Consider the following 25,678-nt stretch of genomic DNA (forward strand, 5'->3'; position numbering starts at 1 on the left):
TGCCCTTGAGGATCCTGCCGTCTTCAGTCGGAAAGCAACACTTGGGAAGGTTCCGTCAAAGGGGCGCGTTGCTGCTTTCCTTCCTTCACTGCCATGACACTCACACGACAGCCCCGTGCCTGCCATTAAAGGCTTGCAGTGGGAAAGGAAACTTCCAGGGGGGAAAACTTTAGGAAAACCAAAACATGTTCAGAGAGTTCAGCTTTTACTTGATCCCGTCTTTCCCGCGAACTCAATTTTCTTCCGACACTTGGCTGAAAGAGTCTGCAGGGACAACAACTTAACGCAAAGTCATGTCGCCATCCCATGTGTACGGCGTATACCTACAGCTACACGATACTGCCAGCCGACATTGAGTAGGTACTCTCATCGCTACCTCTCTGAGGTGAGGACATCACGCAGTTGCTTGCTCCATCTCTCCTGTAATTCCACGGAGGATTGGTTGCGCCGGCATTCCATCCCTCTAGTGGCTGAACTCCGTGTTCATCAGCACAGCTCAATGTGCAAAGCCACTGCGGCACAGCCTACGATATCATCTCTTGACTACGGATAGCCCAGGATTTTCGGCCTGCCTCGTATCGGGCTCGGGTTCTGGAGGCTCCGAAAGCCTCAGCGTGCTGCATTCAGCCAATGCTACCACCAGTATCGGTTCTCTGACCAATCGTCTATGCAAGCGCACCGCAAGGCGGATAGCAAGGCATTCTACTCCGTACTCCGTACGCTTCAAGCCTGTGTTTCCTGCACCAACCGCGGCTCGCCATCCAGTCATTGGCTGTGTGCCTTGCTGCCTCTGCGCAGCCATCAACACCGTGGTTGGCTAGATGCAGAGCGTTGCCAGGTAATATTTCGATCTCGAGATACTACCAGACTGAGACGGGGGATGATGCCGTCTACCTCATTTCTTGTCGCAAGTGTTGATGAGTGTAAGTCCTATGAGGCTACTACCTAGAAACAGAGGAAGAAGAGGCCAAGCCGAGCCTATCCGTGTTCATGACCAGGAGACCTGAACGATTTATTGATTCGAAATCTGTTTGTTGAAAGAACAATAGAAGGTTCCGTGTTGACTCGAAATTGAACCTCACAAGGTAAGGTAATTCGCTAACATGCGCAGCCAAAATCTCACTCCGCCCTGTGACCCTCTGGTCCTCTCACCTTGAAGCCTCGGAGGCCTGCCACCCTGCCTGCTTACCTCACCGTGCCGTCCACTCTACAGAGTACGGATACGCGGTATGGCATTGGATGGCACCCGACCCGCACTGAATGTCTCTTCCCCCCTCTCTGACGCTCTTTGGCGGGACGGTCTGACCAAAGTTCGCTCCGCAGCACGCACAGCATCTGCCGGTGGCCCGGGAGGAGACCACCTTTTTCAGCCAGTCCCGACCCGCAGCTCAAGTCCTAGGGATGCTACCAAGTCCTGAGAGTCCTACGAGTCTACCTACGACACCGACCAGCCTTGATACAATCTTGCAGGCTTCATCCACCTCATCCTATGGACAAATAAAACCAAAATGGGTGGCGGATCAGTCTCGACCCGTCTTTGACCGTTGCTTTCCTTGCAATTTTGTCCTTAGACTTCCACCTGTCCGTCCTTGGGAGCACCTTGGGCGCACTATGGAGTCCAAGACTTCGCTGTCGCCCTTCGGGGATGACCGCCGTTCGCTGAATCAGAGCCCTTCGCCTTCAGCCCTACGAGCGCTCACCTCGTCCCGCCTCAGTTTCGGTCGCTCACGACGGGACTCTTGCTCCACGAATTCGACTTCAACCTCTTCGGCCCGCTCATCTATTGACTCAACCACCTCGCCATCATGCGTGTAAGTCTGGTTTGCTTCCTTTGTAGCCTCGTAGATCCTGGGCTGAGATGAGAATCGCAGTACTCGTACAGTAAAACCAGACCAATGCGCTCTGCACAGGTTCATAGTATGGGCCGCCGTCCAGCGTAACAAGTCTCAAAAGATGACGGCCACTGATCGTCTCGAATGTCCAATGCTTCGCTGTCGGAAGAGGTTTCCAGACCATGCCGCTATGCTGGAGCATCTTTACGAATGCCCTCAGCTTGGCACTGGCGAGTATTGGTGCTATGAGTGTAGCAAGGCCGAGAAGTTCACCGATGGAAACTGCAAACGATGCCTCGGCCATCCTGGAAAGAGACGCAAGATCATGAGCGTCGCTAAAAACTTCTTCTCATCTCTGGGGCATAAGTCAAGAAATAACCAGAGAATTCCCGACTTCCGCCTGGACAACGTATCCGAAGTCGCCATGGCACCACCTCCGAGTTACGACGACTCCTTGCACATCCAACCACACCAAGTTGAGCTTTCTTCGTCGTCGGAGATCTTGGAGATTGACTCAGTCGAAGTTCCCTGGCCTTTACCCTCGAATGCAAACCGCAACACTATGGTTACTCAACCTCATGTATCTATGGGCATGGTTCCGGCAAATCTCCAGCACCCAAACTCGATTCTGCCCGATCCTTGGTTTGCGCAGAACAATTTGGACATCGGCGAGAATACCATGGGCAAAGCCGACCGGCCATTGTTGGCCCTTGATACTGACATTTTTAGCCAACCCCGCAAACAACTGCAGCCCACGACAAGAACTAAGAATCTATCGCCAAGCAATTCACTTAGATCAAACGCGAGCACTGATACAACTGCTAGCTACCTCATTTCGCCCGCGTCTGCCTATAGTGGCGCATGGACAACTGCTGAGACAAATATCACATCACCGACCTCTGACGGCGGCTCTGGCGGATATCTCTCCAGAGGATGTTCTAATGCGAGTCGATACTCAAATAACAGCGTGGAGCCATATAACTTCATTTCGGAGCTTCCGGCAGATGACATTCTACTGCAACCTTTTCCTATGACACTTCCGGCCGTTGATTTCGACCAGCCGGCATCCTCATTGGAGATACCAGCCGCCGTTAGCCCAATATCCGAAGCCGCCGATGTTCCTGCTCAGCAAACATTCGACATTCGTGCGCTCAACAAACTCTCGGAAGAGGCTTTGTTTGATCATGTTGTCGACGCCAACTCGCTTGTCGGATCGGCGTGGGATACCCTCAAGACTCACATCAGCTCCTCCCTGGAAAAGCTGCAGCATGTCCCATATAGTGCTCTCGTAGCACAGCTGAAAGATCTCTCGACGCAACAAGTAGCAGACAAGGCCCTCGTTACGTTGAAGGGCATGTCTGAGGGTAGACAACCTGCTACCAGCATCGATATCCTTTGCTTCGTTCATCTCATCTATTCCATCTCGCTCGTCGTCCACGAAGATGGTGCTCGGGACCACTCCAGGGATCTATTTGCTCAAACATCTCTGTACGGCAATGTGCTCCCTGATTGGGAGAAATCAGATTATCGTCGAGTGGCATCAGCGATTTGGCAGCCCTTGAATCTATCTGCCGGGAAACTGGATGGCGTCCTATCAAGAAATTACGGGGGTGAAGTTTCTCGGTCGTCGAGCAAAAAGGGCAAAGAACGGGATCCTGGTCTGTCGACATATCAGCCGGAACCTGGACAGGATAAATTGTTGGAGGTGGCAATGTTCTTCCTAGATGGTACGTATACACTGGCTTTTGAGCTGGTTGACAACTGCTTACCCTAGATTACAGAGTTGGACTATGCTGTCCTGTCCAGCGGGCAACCCGAGTCGGACGAAGTCTTGACCTCGCTACTTTGGGCACAGCATTGGCGATACAATACCGATCGGGCTCCATTGAACGGTGCACTGTCTGCAAGCTTCAAAGGAATTCGTAGCAAACTCAACCAAGACTTCCCTCACGCCGATGGTCTAAGTGCAAAGTTGAAGCGTATTCAGAAGCGCATCAACGATGGTAATATTTGGTGCGCCAGGCAAGCAGAGATAGAGCTTATGCAAGCCGGTAAAGTAAGTATCAAGTAACAGAGGAGCTCTTACCGTACTATGCTAACATCGTGAGCAGAGTTCCATGGTGTTGTCGAACTACTTTAATCATTATGTCCCGACCGTCAGGGCGCAGTCAGAGATCCTCTACGCCAATCCAGGGACTGTCTCACGGATAAGCTATTACGCATACGCTATCAATCTGGTGGAGTCTATCATTCGCGGTATTTGCACAAAGGAGAGACTGGAGAAGGCCACTCCAAACCCTTCCAAGATGACGAGCGAAGCGGCCCTCGATGATTTCATGAATCTGACAACGACCTTGGGCGACATAACTTGGGGCGATGTCCAGACTACGACGACCGACGCGCCGCTTATCCCGTCGTCCATGCCTGATATTGATATTTGCATGGATGTAGATAGCAATGGGTTGTCGGATCAGTTGAAGATGTTCTTTGAGGAGGGTGGAGTTCCAGCAGCGCCGGCCTTCCGGACACCACCATCCACGACACAGCCCAACAACGCACCTGACAAGTCTGGGGCCAAAGTCCAGGAAGATCTACCTTCGAGCTCAGCACCAAAGACAGAGGCTGAGGCCAACGAGAAGTGTGAAATCTGTGGATACCGGCCAAAAGGCCACCCTCAGTGGTTCAAGGGGAGCATGGCAAAGCACAAGAAAATGCAACACTCGACGGCGCCGCCAAAGATTTACAAGTGTCCGTTTCCGGGGTGCACAAGCCAGTACAAGAACTGACTAGACAATTTAAAGCAGCACCAGCAAGACAAGAACCACTTTGTGGACGGGGAAACCGAGAGGAGACCGAGCAAGAGGAAGAAGAGAGACTAGCGGAGTTTTTGAGACCTGATTACTTGGACAGTGATCCGCACGATAGAATGGGTTTTGATTTCTGGAGTTAACTGGATGGATGTAAAGATACCACATGAGCGAACAGAGCCTGGGTTCTTCCTTTGTTGCTATTTTTTTGTTGTGTTTAGCAAGACACTGTATTCTATACCCTCGGTTTCGCACTCATGGCATCCGATGACGGAAAACGAATATGACATTACAACATGATTATTCATATCGAAAACATCAGTCAATGGAGTACGTTTCGAGGCTCCAACATTACCTACAGCAACTTATCAGTGGAATTGGTTTGTATCTCTGTACGATTCAAGGGTCCCGGCTTGATACGGAATTGACTCGAAAATTACATGTATGCTAGAATACACTGGATGGTAATTATGTAGAGAGATATTCGAAAAGGGTGGGCTATCCCAAGTCACCCATAGTCAACTTCGAATAGAACAAATTGGGCAACACATAAAGCTGATTTGTTAGTGATTGTGGACATTGAACATGCCACATTGCTGACGAATGTCTTGTCGAATACAGAAAACCGTAGCATATGAAAGGTATGGCTTCTACCCAAGAATTACCACACACACCCGGCAAACCTGAGCTTTAGCAGCTTTTGGCATAGAGCTCATTCATCTCGGTGAGGTCGGTGTAGGCAATATGACAACACGCCACTCTTTTGATAGCCCAGCCTTGGGCAGGGATCGGACCTGGTAGGTACATCGTTGGGACTGGCGGAGGTAGGACCCCCCACTAGAAAAGCACCGCGAAAAGCACAGACAGGCCACCCAGTTTACTCACTATCCGGTCTCGATTTTGTAACATTTGCGCAGGTGCCGGGGGTGGGTTGTAAGGCTGATTTGCGGGCTTCCAGGGGGAGCTTGGTGCTGTAGCGAGCCGTCGAAACCCCCGTAAATGCATGGGGTGCGGGACGGGATAGTGTTTTCGTAAGGGAGGTACGGATACCTTGGGTAGGATACCTAAGGTACGAGATGGGAGCTTCCTCTCTTGTTTGTACCTTGCGTGGCCGTGAAGAAGGCAACAGCGTTTGTAGTCCGCTCTTTGATGCGCCCGATGTAGAAGGCATGATATGCAGAACCTAAAATTGTTCTTCTCGACTCGTACTGTTCAGAGATTCGGGGTTGTGGAAGGGGACCTGAACAGAGCAGTTGGAGGGGGCGTGGGCGTGTGGTCTGGTCGAGGTCCCCTGGAGCCCTGGGAGAAGCTTGTACCTGCAAAAAAAGGTGGTACAAGCGCAATCTGGATACCTGAGGTGTGCGGTGATGGTCCATCGAGGACCTGGGTACCTTATGGGTGGCTTATCTAATCAGCCTTGCCTCTAAGGAGTGCGAATAGAAAAAAGCAAGTCCATCAAGTCGCGTCCAGCGCAGCGCAGCACGCCTCAGCTGTCAGATCAGAGAGGTGTCGAGCCAGCGCAAAATGACTTTTGGAGCCCTCAAGTGACACCTTTTCCCACCCACTCGGACACTCCCGCCATCTTGCGATTTTTCCAATCTCACGCCTCTGTTCGGGGACGTGGGTAAACGCCAGGAGCTGTCACCCTCCTCTTATTCCTACGTGCACCTGGATGCCGTAGTGGATGGAGTACCTGTAGGGAGTAGTCAAGATCAATCAATGAACCTTTTGAGCCTCAATTGTAGATGTGCACCACTGTGGATTCCTCTCCCATCCCGCGTCTGCGCTTTGATCCGGCTGAACGCGCGCAAGTTCTTTAATCCGATATTCTGCTGCTCTCGTGTTCACCCTTGACGAAACACGTTGCCTTTCTGGCTCTGTTATTGTTTCCCCCCCCCCCCCCCCCCTCTCTCTCACGCGCTGACGAGCGCCAGCACTGCCAGGCAGGCGGTTAAAAAAAGAAGTCGACACAGCCAACAATGAGGAAGAAAAGGGGGGGGCCGCTCTGTCCGTTCTTAATGACATCACCGCTGGGCTAATAGTCACGTGTTGTGTGCCACTCCAGCCAATGCCAGCTGGCCCGAAGCCTCCAAGGGGGGCAAAAGGGGGTGGGGTCTCCCCCTCGAGTCTTGACTCCTCAGGCTCCGGTCCATCCTAACCCTTCAGGCTTCAGGTCCTTCCCTTGACTTTGGCCGTCGCCGCCCCGTCCCTTTCCTCTCTTTGATGCGCGCCCGCCCAAAAAAAATAGTTCGGGTGCACCTTGAGGAAACTTGAGAAGGCCCGCGCCACAGAAAATTTCTCCCGGTCGCCTTTCAGCTTTACCTTGGGCTTCCCCTTCCCTGTCTCCCCCTCCTGGTCCTCACTGTTCTTTCCCATCGCCCTTTGGCTTTCTATGTGCTTTGCTGCTGCTGCTGCCAGCGCTCTCTGGCCTTTTCCCGCCAGTCCTTTCTGACTTGACACGGTCCTTGGTGTCAAGTCCCAAGTCCCAAGTCCAAGTCCACGTCCCCCCCCCCCCCCAATCCGCCCAGGTCTCTTCCATGTCCGCCGCCCTTCTCTTCCTCGCACACCACCCTTCACACCTCGCATGTTTGCTCTCCCCCTTCTTTTCTGTGCACACCTCCCAGAACCCACACACACTCCACGCCTCTCCCTCCCCCCAATCCCATTATCGACACCCCCAGACCACATTCAAGGGTTCGTTTGTTGCATCCTTTTGAGCATCTCTGGGATTCGGGTTACGATAGCGGAGGCTCAACGACTTTGAGCCAACTACTCCGACGTCCAAAGTCGAAACTCCACGCGACTCTCCATCCGTTGATTCTGACGATACCCTCGCCAGACACGTTCTCCCCCGAAGCCTCGCCTCGCCTCGGCGGGTGAACGACTCCCCCCTCACCCTCACACACACGCACACGTCCGACCTCACGCTCCTTCTTCTTCGCCCTCCTCGCCCTCCCTCCCTCATCTCCATCAAAGGCTTCGACCACCCTTCTCTCGGCACACAATGTCGAGTCTGGGGCAGTCGGGAAACAGCCATCCAGGCCTCGCCTTTCCCCAGCCGGGTAGCCTTCGACGTAGTCACGGCGGCCCAGGCGGCTTCCCGCCCCTGCAACACGCGAATCCTGCCCAAAAACCATCGCCAGGCCCTCATAACGCGTCCCCTTATCAACAACAAGCATACACGCCTCAGCAGCCGCCCCAGGCTCAATATCCTCATCACCTCTTCCAGACACCGACGCCCGTCAATGGCAACGTCAACGGAACCTCGCGTCCCCCGAGCCACGTCCCCAATGCCGCCGCCCTGGGAGCACGCCAGAGGGGGCCGCCCCAGAGGCAGCAGATGGGCCAAGGCGGCCCCAATCTGTTCCTCCCTCTAGGCAATCAGCATGGCCTCGGTCAGCAACAAGGACTCGGTCAACAACAGAGCTTGGGTCAACAGCAGGGCCTGGGAGGTCAACAAAGCCTCAGCCATCAACAGGCCCTCGGTCAGCAGCAAGGCTTGGGACAACACCAAGGTCTCGGTCAGCAGTCTGCCCTCAGCCAGCAAGGCCTCGGCCAACAGCAGGGCTTGAGCCATCAGCAGAGTCTGGGTCAACAGCAGGGACTCGGCCAGCAGCAAGGTCTGGGTCAGCATAACCAACACCCGCAGCACCAGCAGCAGCACCAGGCACATCAACAACACCAACAGCACCAGCAGCAACACCACCAGCAACAACATCAACAGCACCAACAGAGTCTGAGTCAACAGCAGACCCTAGCGCAGCAGCAACAGCAACACCAGCAAACTCTTAGCCAGCAACAAAAGCTGAGCCAGCAGCACAATCTCCATCAGCAGCAGCAGCAGCAACAGCAACAGCAACAGCAACAGCAGGCGCAACAACAAGCCCAGCAGCAGGCCCAGCAACAAGCCCAACAGCAGGCTCAACAGCAAGCTCAGCAGCAGGCTCAACAGCAAGCTCAGCAGCAGGCTCAGCAGCAGGCTCAACAACAGCAGCAGCAGCAGCAGCAGCAGATCAAGTCTGAGCCGATCGTGCCGCAGCATACCCCTCAAGCCCAGACTCTATCACAGCCCACGCCTCCCACAGTTCAACAGCAGCTGCCGCAGGTTACCCAGGTCCAGCAGGTGCCTCAGCAAGTCCAGCAAGTCCAGCAGGCCCAACAAGTGCCCCAGGCCTCTCCAGTCCAGCAGCAGGTTCAGCAGCCTGCCCAGGCCCGACCCGAGACGCCTGCCCAGGCTAGCGATCACCATGGGGAGAGTATGGAGGTCGATGCATCCCTGGCCGAGGGTGATGATTCCCTTGAGCCAAAGATGGTTGATGGGGCGCCATTCGTTCCTCGGACGCCAATGGGAGAGATGATGTCTGCTCCTCCCGAGGGAGGCAGCTTTCCAACCTTGGAGGCGGTGCATAAGAGCGTTCTCGCATACTGCACGTCAGTCGGTTACGCAATTGTCATTGGCCGCTCCAAGAAGACAGTTCCTGGGCTCAAAAAGGTTCTGTTCGTGTGTGACCGGGCAGGCAAGCCTCCGAGTCGCGTCAGCCCCGAATTCCGCAAGCGCAAGACGTCATCGCGTAAATGCGACTGCCAATTCGGCTTCTTTGCCATCGAGCAGCGGACCCAGTGGACGATTCGATACCGACCGGATCCTCAGCATCTGCAACACAACCACGGCCCTAGCGAAAGCCCGCTCCTCCACCCAGCAGCTCGCAAGCTAGACAGCAAGATGGTGGCCGCCGTCAAAGCTCTCAAGGAGAATGGTGAGCCGGCAAAGACAACACCACGAGAAAGAGCAGCCGCTGACTCTTCGACAGGGGTTAGTGTGAACGAGACACTGGAGATACTGCAAGGCGAAAATCCTCACGTTCCCCTCCTCCCTCGCGACATCTACAATGCCAGAGCGGCAATCAATCGCAACCCGCAAAAGGTGGCTACGGGATTGGCAGAGAACAGACCGGCTATATATAGCAAACCACACCCCACGGCAGAAGAGAGGATTCGGGCAGACCTCCGAAAGGAACTCGCCAAGGCACGCGAGGATTTTGACAAGTACAAGGAGGACAAACAAAAAGAGGTGGACGAGTTGAAGAAGAAGCTGGTGGAAAAGGACCAGATCATTGAAAGATTTGAAATGTTCATCGACATTTGCAATCAACGGGTCATGGTTCAACGGGAGAGGCTCGGCGGCCCAGAAGGGTCTGGCAACAACGGCACGTAGTGTGCGGCCGTGGACGGACGGGATTCGGCAGAGGGTATCCTTGCATGATCGGGATCGGGAAACTGGTTTGAGAAGGGGTTTGTACGATGCTTTCCTTTCTGCATCGCGGAAGCATGGCCGTCGGTATGCCGAAAGTGCAAGGCAGGATGGAAACAGGTGTTTGAACGGGGCGGAGTCGATTATTGGTTGTGTTCTGAGGTCGGTCCCATTAGAGGCTGGGGTCATCAGGCAGTTTTTTGTCCTTTATTATTTTCTTTCTGTTTATCTGGAAGTCCGGGGTTGCATTGGGTGGGATTCAACCAGCAAACTATCGCGAACATGACTGAAGCAAGCATTCGACTTTTGACCATGTTACTTGATGCAACTTTACGTGACATTGACAGGCTGCGGGAAGTCGCGTCGGGAACGTCGAATATGTAGAGACGGAGACTCCGTAGGCCATACGGATATATGAAAGCCAGCTTGACCGCGGCAAGTAGCAATTAGAAGGAACGCAACATGGGATATCAACGCGGCAATGAACGGCATCTTGAGGTCAAATATCGAACAAAGTAAAGTGAAAGGTGAAGTAGTGGTAAGGTAGTGGGGCAAGGGCGCGCGCGGGCTGGGCGGGAAGCTGCAGCTCAAGCTCGAGCTATCCAGGGGTCGCTGCTAATTAAGAGGCGATTTTAAGAGTAATTTTGGATCCCAAGGATAGCGGGCGTGGGCGTTGGATGTGGCAGATTGGATGGCCATTTTCGTACTGGTAGCCATCCAAACGGACCAGGGGGTTCTAGCGATATGTATGTAGTCAGGTGATGGCGATTTGTGAAGAGAACAGGAGCGGAAGACCATCTCAATTTTATCATGCTGCTCTCGATCTTTGAGGCAGAAGTGTTGATGGGTATTCTGTACTCCGTAGTTGTAGGTCAGGTACCTTTAGGTATTTAGACGCGTCGTTGGCTGCATTACCTAAGACATGCGCATGTGAAGAAAGAACAGCTGTTGTTTCTGAGGTACAGATATGCAAGCCCACCAGTGAAGGGGGAGGGAGGGGCTTGTTGCTGCTGCTGCTGCTGCTGCTGCTGCTGCTGCTGCTGCTGCTGCTGACTGTTTCCTGTCCCGAAATGTAGTGTAGACATGCACAGGGAGGGGACCCTGATGCAGATTTATGCCTGGTGCCAGTGGTGCAGGTGAAATGTACAGACGGGACGTGTCCTGGCCAGCGTGTCTGGGCTCCTCTTATTCCCCTTTGGCAGCATGCATTGCCAGCACAGGAGCGAAAAAAAAGAAAAAAAAAGAGGATTTGGTCGCGGTAGATCGGAGCTTTGATTTGGCAGACTCAGAGGATGCAGCCAATCAAAAGACTCCCGTAGTCCCGGGTGGATACTCCGGGTAGTCTATGTACGTATAGTCTACGTACCTGAGCTTGAGTGGCCAGCAAACCTCCTGACACATGCTGTCGCGACAAGGGTCCTGCCTGGTCGCGTTCAAACTCGCAGACATTGGATCTCAGGGAAAGGAAAGGACCACCGCCCTGGAGCAATGTACCTTTTCCCGCCGTTTCCTGTGTAATTGTACACAACTCGCGGGAATGCTCCATTGCACTTGCACAAGAAGTTCCCAAACGAACGTGAAAGTGGAACCCATGGACAAGTCAACCCGTCCGGGGACTCTCCAGTAATTCGTCTGGAAAGTCAACATTGCATTGCAGAAGACCGGGCACCTCACCTCCGACCTACCTACCTTATTACATAGTTGCATTTCGTAGACTCATCCCACGACAACCCCCGGAATCTGCGCTGCGCATCCAACCCGCTGCCGCAAATAATCACCCACTACCAGACGACGACAACGGGACGACGAGCACATCTCGGTTCCTAAACGCGATAATCACTTCCTCGTTCCACTCAAGGATACCACAACTCTCCTTTAGCATTTTCCATTCTCTCGCTTCTCTTCGTTTCGCTCCCCGGCTCATCACGACTCGTCCACCTCGCGGCCGACAGTCATCGCCCCTGAGGTTGCCCTTTTTTGACCCGACAGACACACTGTCCGCTCACCTACGTTACCGTCTATTCGTCGTACCCACGATGATGCCGACCTCGACCCTGTAAATATCGTCCTTCGTCCGAAACCACATACCACATACCCCGAGCCGCCATGGAGGTGGCCTCCACCCCGATCCCGGGCGCGAACGGCGTCGCCTCGCCCACCGCCGAATCCTCGATCGATCCGAGCCGCGTTCTCGACCACATTGCTCTGGTCTGCCAGATAGCTCTCGGAGCGACCAACGAGGACCTCGAAAGCCCCGGGAGCTTGCTTCACAAGCACCGCTACTCTGATACTGTCCAGCGCTGCACCCGCTTCGCTACCGATACCCCGAACGCCCTATACATTCAGAAAGACATCTTGCCCGTATCCACGATACAGAATGGAACTGACGACTCAAGTTCGTTCAACCCGCGCGAGGCAGAACCCTATCCGACTTGCATAGGCACCGCTAACCGCTTGAGTGTAGAGTCTCCATCCTACACATACTCCCTGACGACCGAGATCTCTTCGTCTCCCACGACCGTGTCATGCCTCGTGCTGCTCAAGCAGCGCCCTGGCCAGATCGACCCCTCGCTGCCGCTCACTTCTCAGATACTCTTGACTAATCTCCCAGGCCCTGCGACCTTGAATGCCACCGCCGGCGAGCAAGGCCCCTCCACTTCGCCCTTCGAAATCCTGCACTCTTATGTTCATAATGCGCTGGCGCCATACTTTGATGCCAACACCCGGAGCCAAATCACCAATGGCGCCAGGGGCAGGGCGGATGTGGACTCCAAGACTGGAATTCCTGTCACCAAGAAGAGATGGAACGACTTGGAGTTGAGCTTGCTGCATCTCCAGCAGAACGTCGAAATTCCCGAGGTCTCCCTCATGTTCCATACAATGGTACAAAACGCGCTGGAAGAGGCCGATTCGCGACACTCGAAACCCACACTCGATCTCATCCCGGGCACCGTGCTCTCCGACAGTACCTTCCTCAACAGCTTGCAGAACAATGTGAACAGCTGGATCAAGTCGATTCAGGTCATTACGAGGATGACCAGGGACCCCGCCGACAGCGCTAAAGACTTCAAGTTCACGGCCAGTCAAGAGGTCAACTTTTGGCTGTCGATGGAGTCTGCATTGGAGGGCATCGAAGGACAGCTCCGTAGCGAGGGAGTCCTCCTGACTCTTGAGATTCTCAAGCACGCCAAGCGTTTCCAGGCGACTGTCAGTTTCACGGCCGATACCGGCTTGAAGGAGGCCATGGAAAAGGTGCAAAAGTACAACCAGCTCATGCGAGACTTCCCGCTCGACGAACTGCTTTCCGCCACCTATCTGTCCAAGGTCAAGGACGCTATCGTGCAGATCTTTGGCCACCTGAACAGGAAGCTCAGAATCTGCCCGTACCCCATTCGGAGAGCCCTCCCTTTGGTCGAAGCTATTTCTGGAGACTTGGACGAGGTGCTGCACCGACTTTTGCCCGGTACCGAGCTTGTCAACCTCGATTACACTGAATTCAAGGCCATTATGAAGGCAAGCGACGACATCTTCACTACATGGGATGAAAGCATCAAGGAGTTTACCAATGTCGCGCGTGAGGTAACGCGTAGGAGAAACGAAAAGTTCATTCCCATCAAGGTCAACCCGAAGCATGCCGAGCTTCAAGGCCGTCTCAAGTACGTCAGCACCTTCCGCGACAACCACGAGCAGCTGCAGCGGACCATTGTCAATGTTCTCGGTCCCAAGGCTACTGTGAGCGGCTTGACAGAAACGACCAACACCAACGGCGTAGTCGTTGTTGAAGAGATGGGCGATGTGGACGCCGTCGAAGAAGTCAAGCAGGCCTGGGAAGCGTTGAAGAACGTCGACCTCTTGGATGTTTCCCCTGAAGGCACCGAGAGATGGGCCAAGGCTGAGAACATGTACAATGAGCGGACTTCTCGGGTTGAAAACTCCATCATTGCGCGCCTGAGAGACCGCCTGGCGACGGCAAAGAACGCCAACGAGATGTTCCGCGTCTTCTCCAAGTTCAACGCTCTTTTCGTGCGCCCAAAAATTCGTGGTGCTATTGCCGAGTACCAGAACCAGTTGATGGAGCACGTGAAACAAGCCATCCACGGCCTTCACGAGCGCTTCAAGCAACAGTATGGCCACTCTGAGGCTCACGCCATGGCTCAGTTGCGTGATCTGCCGCCTGTTTCTGGTGCCATTATCTGGGCGCGACAAATTGAGCACCAGCTCGACAACTACATGAAGAAGGTCGAGGACGTGCTGGGTTCCGAGTGGGCCATCCACGCCGAAGGTCAGAAGCTGCAGAGCGAGAGCAATCTCTTCCGGAAGAAGCTGGACACGCAGACCATCTACAAGGCTTGGCTCGACGATGTTCAGCGCCGCCAAATCTCTATTTCTGGTTTCCTTTTTGATATTCGTCGCCAGCGATCTACGGGCAACAGCTACGAACTCATGGTCAATTTTGATCCTCAGGTCATCACCCTCTTCAAAGAGACACGTAACCTCATGTGGCAAAACTATGCTGTTCCTCATTCAATCAACAATGTGTCCAAGGATGCCAAGCGTGTCTACCCTTTCGCAGTCAGTCTCATGGAGAGCGTTCGTACCTTTTCGCAGACCATGCGTCAAATCTCCGAGATGGGCGAGGAAGCCGTGCTTGTGTATGGATACAGGAACGACGTCTATGCTCTGGTGTCCAGAGGTGTTCCTCTTCGATGGGAGTCATTTGTCAACTCTCACGAGATCTTCTTCTCCACCAAGAACAACGCTACCTTGCCCAACGTATCCGAATTTGGGCTTTCCAAGCCATCCGAGAGCAAGCACAGCCTTTTCATTCGAGAGTTTGCCGCGGCCGTGTCCTTGCTCCAGGCCAAGACCGCTTCACTGGCGTCAATCCACGCGACCGTGGAGAAGGCGCTTATTGAGCTCAACACTTGCCCCTACGAGGCCAGCGCCTTCACTTCACGTCTAGAGACCATCCAGACTGCCGTCGATCAGCTTAACTTGGAGCAGTACGTCAACTTGCCGTACTGGGTCGACATGATGAACCAAAAGCTCAAGGAGGTGCTTCTTACTCGTCTGCAAGACGCCATCCTGGCTTGGATTAATGCCTTTGAGGACGACTATCTCGACGATGGGCGCCGTAAACAAGTAACTGAGAATGGCGAAGAGGCTGTACAAGAAGGACCTACAATCAAGCGTCTGATTCTCGAGTTGTCCATGCGGAATCAAGTGATCTACTTGGACCCTCCACTGGAATACTCCCGCTCTAGCTGGTTCGTTCAACTCCACGAGTGGCTCGGCATCGTCTGCAATCTTAAGAAGATCAAAGCCACGCGATACCAAATGACTTTGACGACTACCACATTGGACGAACCGCACTTTGACGACCTTCCCAGCGATTGCACCGACTTACTCAGCCGCGTATACGTGTCTGTCGAGAAGAAATTACAGGAGATCGGCTCTTACGTCGACAAGTGGCTGCAGTTCCAGTCCCTCTGGGATCTTCAATCAGAACAGGTTTACGAGGCTCTCGGAGACCAGCTTGCGAGATGGCTGCAGTTGCTCCAGGAGATCAGAAAGACGCGCCAGACCTTTGACACGCAAGAAGTCAGCCGGCAGTTCGGCCATATCACGATTGACTACGATCAGGTTCAGACAAAGGTCAATGCCAAGTACGACCAATGGCAGCACGAGATCTTGATGAAGTTCGCCAGCAGACTCGGAAACCGTATGCGTGAGGTCCACGCCGAGATTGAAAAGGCTCGTCGCGACCTCGAGAGCCAGGGCCTCGATGCATCTTCGACTGCACAAGCCGTGCAATTTATTACTGTTGTGCAGGCTTGCAGACGTAATGTCAAGCTCTGGGCTCCTGAGATCGACATGTTCAGACAGGGCCAGTCTACCCTCGTGCGCCAGCGCTACCAATTCCCCAACGACTGGCTTCATATCGAGCAGATTGACAGCTCGTGGGAGTCTCTTACTGAGATTTTGGAAAAGAAGTCCAAGATCGTCCAGGACCAGACTGACGCCCTGCGATCCAAGATCATTGCCGAGGACAAGATTGTCAACGACAGGATTGCCGAGGTCGCAGTGCAATGGAACGACGAGAAGCCCGTCTCTGGCACCACTCAGCCTGATGTTGCCACCGCAACGTTGAAGACGTTCGAGACCAAAATCTCTAAGCTGCAGTCCGATTTTGAAATGGTGGCCAAGGCAAAAGAGGCTCTCGATATTCCTACATCCGCGGACACCTCTCTCGGTACGATTTTGGAAGAAGTCCAGGACTTCCAGTCCGTTTGGTCCAACCTGTCCACCATTTGGGCGAGTCTCAACGAGACGCGAGAGGTCTTGTGGACTGCTGTCCAACCCAGAAAGATTCGGTCCAAGATTGACGACCTTATCAAGAGCACCAAGGAGATGCCTAGTCGCATGAGACAATATGCCGCCTTTGAGCACGTGCAGACTATCCTTCGCAGTCTGCTCAAGGTTAACACCATTCTTTCTGACCTCAAGTCCGAGGCTATTCGAGACCGCCACTGGACCAAGATTTACAAGCAGATCAAGCCTGGCAAGCGATACTCACCAGTGTCGATGACTCTTGGCGATGTTTGGGACCTCAATCTCGTCGCTACCGAGGTCATCGTCAGGGACATCATTGCTCAGGCGCAGGGTGAGATGGCCCTGGAGGAGTTCCTGAAGCAAGTCCGCGAGACGTGGTCCAACTATGGGCTGGAGCTCGTCAACTACCAGAACAAGTGCCGTCTCATTCGCGGTTGGGACGATCTGTTCGCCAAGTGCAGCGAAAACCTGAACTCATTGCAAGCCATGAAGCACTCGCCTTACTATAAGGAGTTCGAGGAGGAGGCGTCCTCCTGGGAAGACAAGCTCAACAGAGTGCATGTCCTCTTTGACGTCTGGATCGATGTTCAGCGTCAGTGGGTCTACCTTGAGGGTGTCTTCACTGGCAATGCCGACATCAAGCATCTTTTGCCAGTAGAGTCCTCGAGGTTCCAGAACATCAACAGCGAGTTTTCTGCTGTCATGAAGAAGGTCTACAAGCAGCCTTACGTACTCGATGTCTTGACTATTCCCAACGTCCAGAAGTCTCTCGAGAGATTGGCTGAACTCCTCAACAAGATCCAAAAGGCTCTTGGTGAATACCTTGAGAAGGAGCGTGTCTCTTTCCCTAGATTCTACTTCGTTGGTGACGAAGATCTCCTCGAGATGATCGGTAACAGCAACGACACCCTGCGTATCGCGAAGCACTTCAAGAAGATGTTTGCTGGTCTGTCCGGACTGATTATGGACGATGAGACTATCATCTCTGGCTTCACTTCGAAGGAGGGCGAGGCTGTGCGTCTCAAGAAAGAAATCTCCCTCGCCAAAACGCCCAAGATCAACGACTGGTTGGCTCTCCTGGAGAGTGGTATGAAGAACACGCTGGCTGAGCTCCTCGCGGAGGCTGTCGAGCAGTATACTCCAATCTTTGAATCCGAGAAGATCGACAAGGAGGCGATGGATGCGTTTATGGAAGCCTTTCCCAGTCAGATTGTCGTTCTGGCAACACAAGTCGTCTGGACCACATCCGTCGAAAAGTCTCTCGTTGACGGAGGAAAGTCACTGCAATCTCTCTACGAGCTCGAGGTGCAAGTGCTTCGCCTCCTCGCCGATACTGTTCTGGGTGATCTTGAGGTCATTCAGCGCAAGAAGTGCGAACAGCTCATCACTGAATGTGTGCACCAGCGCGACGCCATCGAGAAACTCATCAGCCTCAACGCAACCTCGCCTGCTCACTACTGGTGGCTTCTCCAGATGCGCTACGTCTACACCCCCGAAGGCGACTTCCCCAATCGCCTGCAGGTGAAGATGGCTAATGCCAAGCTCAGCTACGGCTTCGAGTACCTGGGAGTTCCGGAACGCCTTGTCAGAACACCTCTTACAGACCGATGCTTCCTTACTCTCACACAAGCTCTCGAGCAAAGACTGGGTGGGTCTCCCTACGGTCCAGCCGGAACGGGTAAGACGGAATCAGTCAAGGCCCTTGGTCTCCAGCTCGGTCGTTTCACTTTGGTCTTCTGCTGTGACGACACTTTCGATTTCCAGGCCATGGGCCGTATTTTCCTCGGTATTTGCCAGGTCGGAGCTTGGGGATGTTTCGACGAGTTTAACCGTCTCGAGGAGAGAATTCTATCCGCTGTCTCGCAGCAAATCCAAAACATTCAGCTTGGCCTGAAGAAGGGAGCCGAAGACGACAAGGCCCAGACCGAACTGGTTGGGCGCCAGCTCCATGTCAACGCCAACACTGGTATCTTCATCACCATGAACCCGGGCTATGCTGGCCGTTCCAACCTTCCCGACAACTTGAAGAAGTTGTTCCGCAGCGTTGCCATGTCTAAGCCTGACAAGGAGCTTATTGCCGAAGTCATGCTGTACTCTCAAGGTTTCAACCAGGCCAAGCAGTTGTCAAAGCACACGGTTCCTTTCTTCGACCAGTGTGCCGCGAGACTTTCCAAGCAAGCTCACTACGACTTTGGTCTTCGTGCTCTGAAGAGTGTTCTCGTCAGCTCCGGAGGTCTTAAGCGTGCAAGGCTTGTAGAGAGTGATGGCAGCATTGGTGCTGAGGAGGTTGTTGAGCCCGAAATTATCGTGCAGAGCATCCGCGAAACTATCGCCCCTAAACTTATCAAGAGCGATGTGGAGATCCTTGGCGAGGTCGAAGAGGACTGCTTCCCTGGCGTCAAGTACGTACCGGCCAACTTGCAGGCCCTCGAGGACGCCATCAGAACGCTCGCAGACGAGAGAAAGCTAGTGGTCAACGACACCTGGATGACAAAGGTTCTTCAACTCTACCAGATTCAGAAGATCCACCACGGTGTGATGATGGTTGGTAACTCCGGCACCAGCAAGTCTGCTGCATGGACTCTTCTGCTCGACGCTCTCCAGAAGGTCGAGGGTGTCGAGGGCGTGCAGCACGTCATTGACTCCAAGGTCATGTCCAAGGAGGCTCTTTACGGAAACCTTGACTCTACCACGCGTGAGTGGACGGATGGTCTGTTCACTAGCATTCTGCGAAAGATTGTCGACAATCTCAGAGGCGAGGACTCTAAGCGCCACTGGATCGTCTTCGACGGTGACGTTGACCCCGAATGGGTTGAGAATTTGAACAGTGTGTTGGACGACAACAAACTTCTCACCCTTCCCAACGGCGAACGTCTCAACCTACCCGCCAACGTCCGCATCATGTTCGAGGTGGAGACGTTGAAGTATGCCACCCTCGCCACGGTCAGTCGTTGCGGTATGGTCTGGTTCAGCGAGGATACCGTTACGCCAATGATGATGCTTGAGCACTACCTCGGCACGCTCCGCTCCAAGCCCTTCGAGGACCTGGACGAAGACAGCGTCGGAGCTGGACAGAGCCCTGCCAAGGCCCTGGCCGTTCAGTCTCAAGTCGCCGATTTGCTCAACGCCTATCTCTCCGGGGAGGACTTCCTCACAGCTGCTCTCAAGGAGGCCGAGAGCTACAACCACATTATGGACTTCACTGTCGCTCGCGTTCTCAACACACTGTTCTCGCTCTTGAACAAGGCAGTCCGCGACATGATTGAGTACAACGCTCAGCACTCTGACTTCCCCCTAGACCCTGAGCAGGTTGAAGCCTATATTGCCAAGAAGCTGCTCCTCGCTTTAGTTTGGGCCCTCACTGGTGACTGCCCTCTCAACGACCGCAAAGCGTTTGGAGATGCCGTTGGCGGACTGGCCAATTTCGGCAACCCGCCTCTTGATGGCAGCAGCTCGCTCATCGATTTCGACGTGTCTCTTCCGCAGGCCGAGTGGACGCCGTGGCAGAACCAGGTGCCGACCATTGAAGTCAATACTCACTCCGTCACTCAGACAGACGTGGTCATTCCTACTCTTGATACAGTGCGTCATGAGGATGTTCTCTATTCTTGGTTGGCTGAGCATAAGCCGCTGCTCCTTTGCGGCCCCCCCGGTTCCGGTAAGACGATGACGCTCTTCAGCGCTCTTCGCAAGCTTCCCAACATGGAGGTTGTCGGCCTCAACTTCTCCAGCGCGACTACTCCCGACCTTCTTATCAAGACATTTGAGCAATACTGCGAGTACAAGAAGACGTTGAACGGAGTCATGCTTTCGCCTACACAGATTGGTAGATGGTTGGTCATCTTCTGTGATGAAATCAACTTGCCTGCCCCCGACAAGTACGGAACACAGAGAGCCATTTCCTTCTTGCGCCAGCTCGTTGAGCACAACGGTTTCTGGAGAACCTCGGACAAGTCTTGGGTCACTCTCGACCGTATCCAGTTTGTCGGTGCCTGTAATCCTCCAACGGACGCTGGTCGTACACCATTGGGCGCCAGATTCCTTCGCCATGCTCCTCTCATCATGGTCGACTATCCTGGAGAGCTTTCCTTGCTCCAGATTTACGGCACCTTCAATTCGGCTGTTCTCAAGATTATTCCATCCCTCCGTGGCTACTCTGAGCCACTCACGCAGGCTATGGTCAAGTTGTATCTTGAGTCGCAACAGCGGTTCACGCCCAAGATTCAGCCTCACTATGTCTACAGTCCTCGTGAACTCACTAGATGGGTGCGCGGTATCTACGAAGCCATCAGGCCTCTGGAGACGTTGTCCATTGAGGGACTTGTCCGTATCTGGGCGCACGAAGCTCTTCGCCTCTTCCAAGATCGTCTCGTCGCTGAGGACGAGCGCCAATGGACCGATGACGCAGTCCGACGCATTGCTCTTGATCTATTCCCTACTATCGATGATCAAAAGGCACTTGGCGGTCCCATCCTCTTCTCCAACTGGCTGTCGAAGAATTACGTACCAGTCGACCGAGAGCAGCTTCGAGACTTTGTCAAGGCCAGACTCAAGACGTTCTGTGAGGAAGAAGTTGACGTACCCCTCATTCTCTTCAATGATGTCTTGGAACACGTGCTCCGCATTGATCGTGTCTTCAGACAACCTCAGGGCCATCTTATCCTCATCGGTGTGAGTGGTAGTGGAAAGACCACGCTCTCGCGCTTTGTGGCCTGGATGAACGGTCTCAAGGTCTTCCAAATCAAGGTCCACGGCAAGTACTCTGCCGAAGACTTTGACGACGATCTACGCGATGTTCTCAGGCGTTGCGGTTGCAAGGGCGAGAAGATCTGCTTCATCATGGACGAAGCCAACGTTCTGGACTCGGGTTTCCTCGAAAGAATGAATACTCTGCTCGCCAACGCCGAGGTTCCCGGTCTATTCGAGGGAGACGAGTTCGCCGCGCTCATGACAGCTTGCAAGGAGGGTGCTCAACGACAAAACCTGCACCTCGACTCGCCTGAGGAGCTGTACAAGTGGTTCACGCAACAGATTGTCAAGAATTTGCATGTTGTGTTCACCATGAACCCGCCAGAGGGTGGTCTGGGATCCAAGGCTGCTACCAGTCCTGCCTTGTTCAACCGTTGCGTTCTCAACTGGTTCGGAGACTGGTCCGATCAGGCTCTCTTCCAAGTCGGTCATGAGCTCACCCAGTCCATGGACCTTGATCGACCCAACTTCCAGGCGCCTGATACTATCCCCGTGGCGTACCGCGCCCTCAGCCTTCCCCCTACGCATCGCGAGACCATTGTTAACTCCATGGTCTACATCCACTACTCCCTCCAGAGATTCAACACCAAGCTCTTCAAGCAGCAAGGCAAGGTCACCTTCCTTACCCCCAGACACTTCTTGGATTTCGTTGCGCAGTATGTCAAGCTTTACAACGAGAAGCGCGAGGATCTGGAGGAGCAGCAGCGCCATCTCAACGTTGGTCTCGAGAAGCTTAGAGACACTGTCGACAAGGTTCGCGATCTGAGGGTCAGCCTTGCCGAGAAGAAGTCTCAGCTCGAGAAGAAGGACGCCGAGGCCAACGAGAAGCTGCAGCGTATGGTTGCAGACCAGAGAGAGGCTGAACAGAGAAAGAACACCTCGTTGGAGATTCAGGTCGCACTCGAGAAACAAGAAGCTGAGGTGGCCTCGCGAAGAACGGTTGTGCTGGAAGACCTCGCCAAGGCTGAACCCGCCGTTGAAGAGGCCAAGGCCAGTGTTAGCAACATCAAACGTCAACATCTTACCGAAGTCCGGTCCATGGGTAACCCGCCCCAGGGTGTCAGATTGGCCCTCGAGTCCGTCTGTGCTCTGCTCGGTCACAAGGTCAACGACTGGCGAACGATCCAAGGTATTATCCGTCGCGATGACTTCATTGCCAGCATTGTCAACTTTGACAATGAACGCCAAATGACCAAGGCTCTACGTACCAAGATGCGCAATGACTTCTTGTCGATCCCTGAATTCACTTTCGACAAAGTCAACCGTGCCAGTAAGGCCTGTGGTCCTCTGGTACAATGGGTCGAGGCACAGGTCTTGTACTCTGAGATTCTCGATCGTGTTGGTCCTCTGAGGGACGAAGTCGATGCGCTCGAGGAGACCGCTCTGCAAACCAAGGCCGAGGCCAAGGCTGTGGAGAACACCATCAATACCCTCGAGTCTAGCATCGCCCAGTATAAGACGGAGTATGCTGCGCTCATTAGCGAGACGCAAGCCATCAAGTCTGAGATGTCAAAGGTCCAATTTAAGGTCGACAGAAGTGTCAAGTTACTCGACAGTCTTTCGTCTGAGAGAGTCCGTTGGGAGGAGGGCAGCAAGTCTTTCGAGACCCAGATCAGCACGCTCGTTGGCGATGTCCTCGTCGCGGCAGCCTTCCTCGCTTACAGTGGTCTTTACGATCAAACTTTCCGAAAGTCCATGATGGATGACTGGTTGCACCAGCTGCAGCTGTCCGGTGTGCTATACAAGCAACATAACCCAGTCACCGAGTACCTGTCGACTGCTGATGAGCGTCTCAGCTGGCAGGAGAACAGTCTGCCGGTTGACGATCTGTGCACGGAGAACGCCATCGTCCTCAAGCGATTCAACCGCTACCCTCTCATCATCGATCCTTCCGGCAGAGTCACCGAATTCTTGCAGAAGGAGAGCAAGGACCGTCGCTTGACAGTCACCAGTTTCTTGGATGACTCGTTCACCAAGCAATTGGAGAGCTCCCTCCGTTTCGGCAACCCTATCCTCATCCAGGATGCCGAATACCTCGATCCAATCCTCAACCACGTCCTCAACAAGGAATACCAGAAGACTGGTGGTCGTGTCCTTATTCAGCTTGGAAAGCAGCAGATCGATTTCTCGCCATCCTTCAAGATCTATCTGTCGACCCGCGACCCGTCGGCAACCTTTGCTCCTGATATCTGCTCCCGAACCACATTTGTCAATTTCACGGTCACCCAGAGCAGTCTCCAGACCCAGTCCCTTAATGACGTATTGAAGTCTGAGAGACCAGATGTCGACGAGCGGCGATCCAACCTTATCAAGCTGCAGGGAGAGTTCAAGATTCATCTGCGACAGTTGGAGAAGCGTCTTTTGCAAGCTCTCAACGAGTCCCGCGGAAACATTCTCGATGACGACAACGTCATTGAGACCCTGGAGACATTGAAGACGGAGGCTGCGGAAATTTCTGACAAGATGAGCAACACCGAAGGCGTCATGGCAGAAGTCGAAGAGATTACCCAGCAGTACAGCATCATTGCCCGCTCTTGCAGCACTGTGTTTGCTGTGCTGGAGCAGCTCCACTACCTCAACCACTTTTACCAGTTCTCGCTCCAGTACTTCCTCGACATCTTCCACTCTGTCCTGCATGGCAACAAGAATCTCGCCAACGAGATGAACCACAACATTCGGCGAGACATCATTGTCAAGGATCTGTTCATCACAGCCTTCAAGCGGACTGCGCTCGGCCTGCTCCAAAAGGACCGGATCACGCTGGCCATGCTGCTTGCGCAAGCTTCGCCCTACAAGATGGACAAGACGCTGATCGACATCATCCTTGATGATCGCGTGGAAGGCAAGGATCTTTCTACCGACAAGGATGCCAAGGAGGAGGCTTTCACCCGAGCTGGCCGCATGAGCGTGCTCAAGGACAAGCTTGACGCTGTTTCGTCTGCTGACTGGGACAAATTCCTGACTGAGGAGCTTGCCGAGAACTTTGTTCCTCAGATCTGGGACGACAGCACGGAGGCCTTTGACCAGGCTCTACAATCTCTGCTCCTCGTCAAGCTGTTCCGTCTCGATCGCTTCGTCCCCGCTGCCGAGCGATTTGTCACTCTGGTCTTTGGCTCCGACACTTTTGACGTCGTCGAGGATCTCAAGGAGACTGTTAGCCAGGTTCCCGCCACTAGACCGATTTCTCTGGTCTCCAGCCCTGGTTTCGATGCCAGTTACAAGGTGGACAACCTCGTTGAGAGGCTTCGCGTCAAATGCACCAACATTGCCATGGGTTCCAACGAGGGCCTCGCGAGTGCCGACAAGGTCATCAACAACGCCGCGCAGTTGGGCAACTGGGTCTTGGTCAAGAACGTGCATCTCGCGCCTACATGGCTGCAGAGTCTCGAGAAGCGCATGGAGTCGCTCAACCCCCACTCCGAGTTCCGCCTCTTCCTGTCAATGGAGTCGAGTCCCAAGATCCCCGTCAACTTGCTGCGCGCCTCCAGAGTTCTCATGTACGAGCAGCCCGCCGGTGTGCGCGCCAACATGAAGGACTCCATGTCTTCCTTGTCTACGAGAGGTGCCAAGGCACCCGTGGAGCGCACGCGATTGTATCTGCTTCTTGCCTTCTTGCATGCAGTCGTGCAAGAGCGTCTGCGCTACGCTCCAAGCTTGGGATGGAAGGGCTTCTGGGAATTCAATGACAGTGACGTAAGTCTTATCGAAGTGAACATGGAATGCATAAGCTAACCTGCTCAGTACGAATGCTCGGCATTCATCATTGACACCTGGATCGAAAACGCTGCCGGCACCCGTACGAACATTGCACCTCAGAGCATCCCTTGGGAGATGATCCGCTACCTCGTCACGGAAACCTACGGTGGCAAGATTGATAACGAGGGAGATTTCAAGCAGCTGAACCAGCTGGTGCACTCGTTCTTGACGCCATCTGCCTATGACGTCGGACACAAGCTCGTTGAGGGCACAGAGAACCAAGAGGGCAGCCTCGTTGTGCCGTCGGGTACCTCTCTGTCGGACTTTATGGCCTGGATCCACAAGCTGCCGGAGCGCGAGCCGCCTACGTACCTCGGCCTGCCCGCCAACGCAGAGAAGCTGCTCCTGGTCGGTCTTGGACGCAGCCTTATTGGTAACTTGAAGAAGGTCACGGAGTTATTGGAGGAAGGGGAGCAGCTCATGGTTGAGGCCTAGTGAGCTGATGCCTATGAGAGCGAGGGTGGATGAATAGAGGACATTGACAATTCCCTGATGGCAGGGGTTGCTTCCTTTTCTTTTTTGTCAAGAGAGAATTGGTAGAGGTCGTCTTGATTGCGAGTTGTTAAGAGTGTGTGGCATCATTGCCGACTTTTCCTTGCTCGAGAAGAAGTACTCGGCGTGGTAGTGGGCGTGGAAATCATTGAAAAAGGAGTGGATTACTTTGTTGTTGCAGATACTACTTATACACTGATACCCTAAATTTCAGATTGTTTTTTCCTTATTTTGGGCGGTGTTGTTGTATGACATGTCGTGATGACTTGATGATAAAATGGATAGAGACTTCAGTTTTGGTTGGCATTGATGAGTTTGCACACTGAAGCCGCGATTGCCTGACCTGTCGTTGTTCGCTCCTTAATTGAGCCTGATTGAATGACGGGTTGCAGTCTTTGCAGAGAGCTTTGGAGACATCAGTAGAGGTGCGCGAAGCTCAAGTTGCGTCGAGATAAAGG

The 25,678-nt window shown here is 53.7% G+C and overlaps 4 protein-coding genes across 4 annotated transcripts; 3 read left to right on the plus strand and 1 right to left on the minus strand.

Moving 5' to 3' along the window:
- Positions 1-1,611: 1,611 nt before the first annotated feature.
- CLUP02_15275 (uncharacterized protein) lies at positions 1,612-4,618 on the plus strand (the record flags this gene model as incomplete). Its single annotated transcript, XM_049294199.1, has 4 exons — positions 1,612-1,811; positions 1,911-3,559; positions 3,614-3,888; positions 3,944-4,618. The coding sequence occupies 4 exons, from the start codon at positions 1,612-1,614 to the stop codon at positions 4,616-4,618; spliced, it is 2,799 nt and encodes a 932-aa protein (XP_049151345.1).
- A 711-nt stretch (positions 4,619-5,329) lies between these two features.
- CLUP02_15276 (uncharacterized protein) lies at positions 5,330-7,015 on the minus strand (the record flags this gene model as incomplete). The annotated part of the gene is made up of 9 exons (XM_049294200.1): positions 5,330-5,433; positions 5,525-5,822; positions 5,880-5,991; positions 6,123-6,247; positions 6,308-6,332; positions 6,393-6,488; positions 6,557-6,575; positions 6,700-6,793; positions 6,899-7,015. The coding sequence occupies 9 exons, from the start codon at positions 7,013-7,015 to the stop codon at positions 5,330-5,332; spliced, it is 990 nt and encodes a 329-aa protein (XP_049151346.1).
- A 628-nt stretch (positions 7,016-7,643) lies between these two features.
- CLUP02_15277 (uncharacterized protein) lies at positions 7,644-9,854 on the plus strand (the record flags this gene model as incomplete). Its single annotated transcript, XM_049294201.1, has 2 exons — positions 7,644-7,922; positions 8,733-9,854. The coding sequence occupies 2 exons, from the start codon at positions 7,644-7,646 to the stop codon at positions 9,852-9,854; spliced, it is 1,401 nt and encodes a 466-aa protein (XP_049151347.1).
- A 2,142-nt stretch (positions 9,855-11,996) lies between these two features.
- CLUP02_15278 (dynein heavy chain) lies at positions 11,997-25,163 on the plus strand (the record flags this gene model as incomplete). Its single annotated transcript, XM_049294202.1, has 2 exons — positions 11,997-24,665; positions 24,714-25,163. 2 exons carry the CDS (start codon positions 11,997-11,999, stop codon positions 25,161-25,163), a joined length of 13,119 nt encoding a protein of 4,372 aa, XP_049151348.1.
- Between the last annotated feature and the right edge of the window lie 515 nt (positions 25,164-25,678).

This window comes from Colletotrichum lupini, chromosome 8 (genome assembly GCF_023278565.1).
Source record: "Colletotrichum lupini chromosome 8, complete sequence".
Lineage (NCBI taxonomy): Eukaryota > Fungi > Ascomycota > Sordariomycetes > Glomerellales > Glomerellaceae > Colletotrichum > Colletotrichum lupini.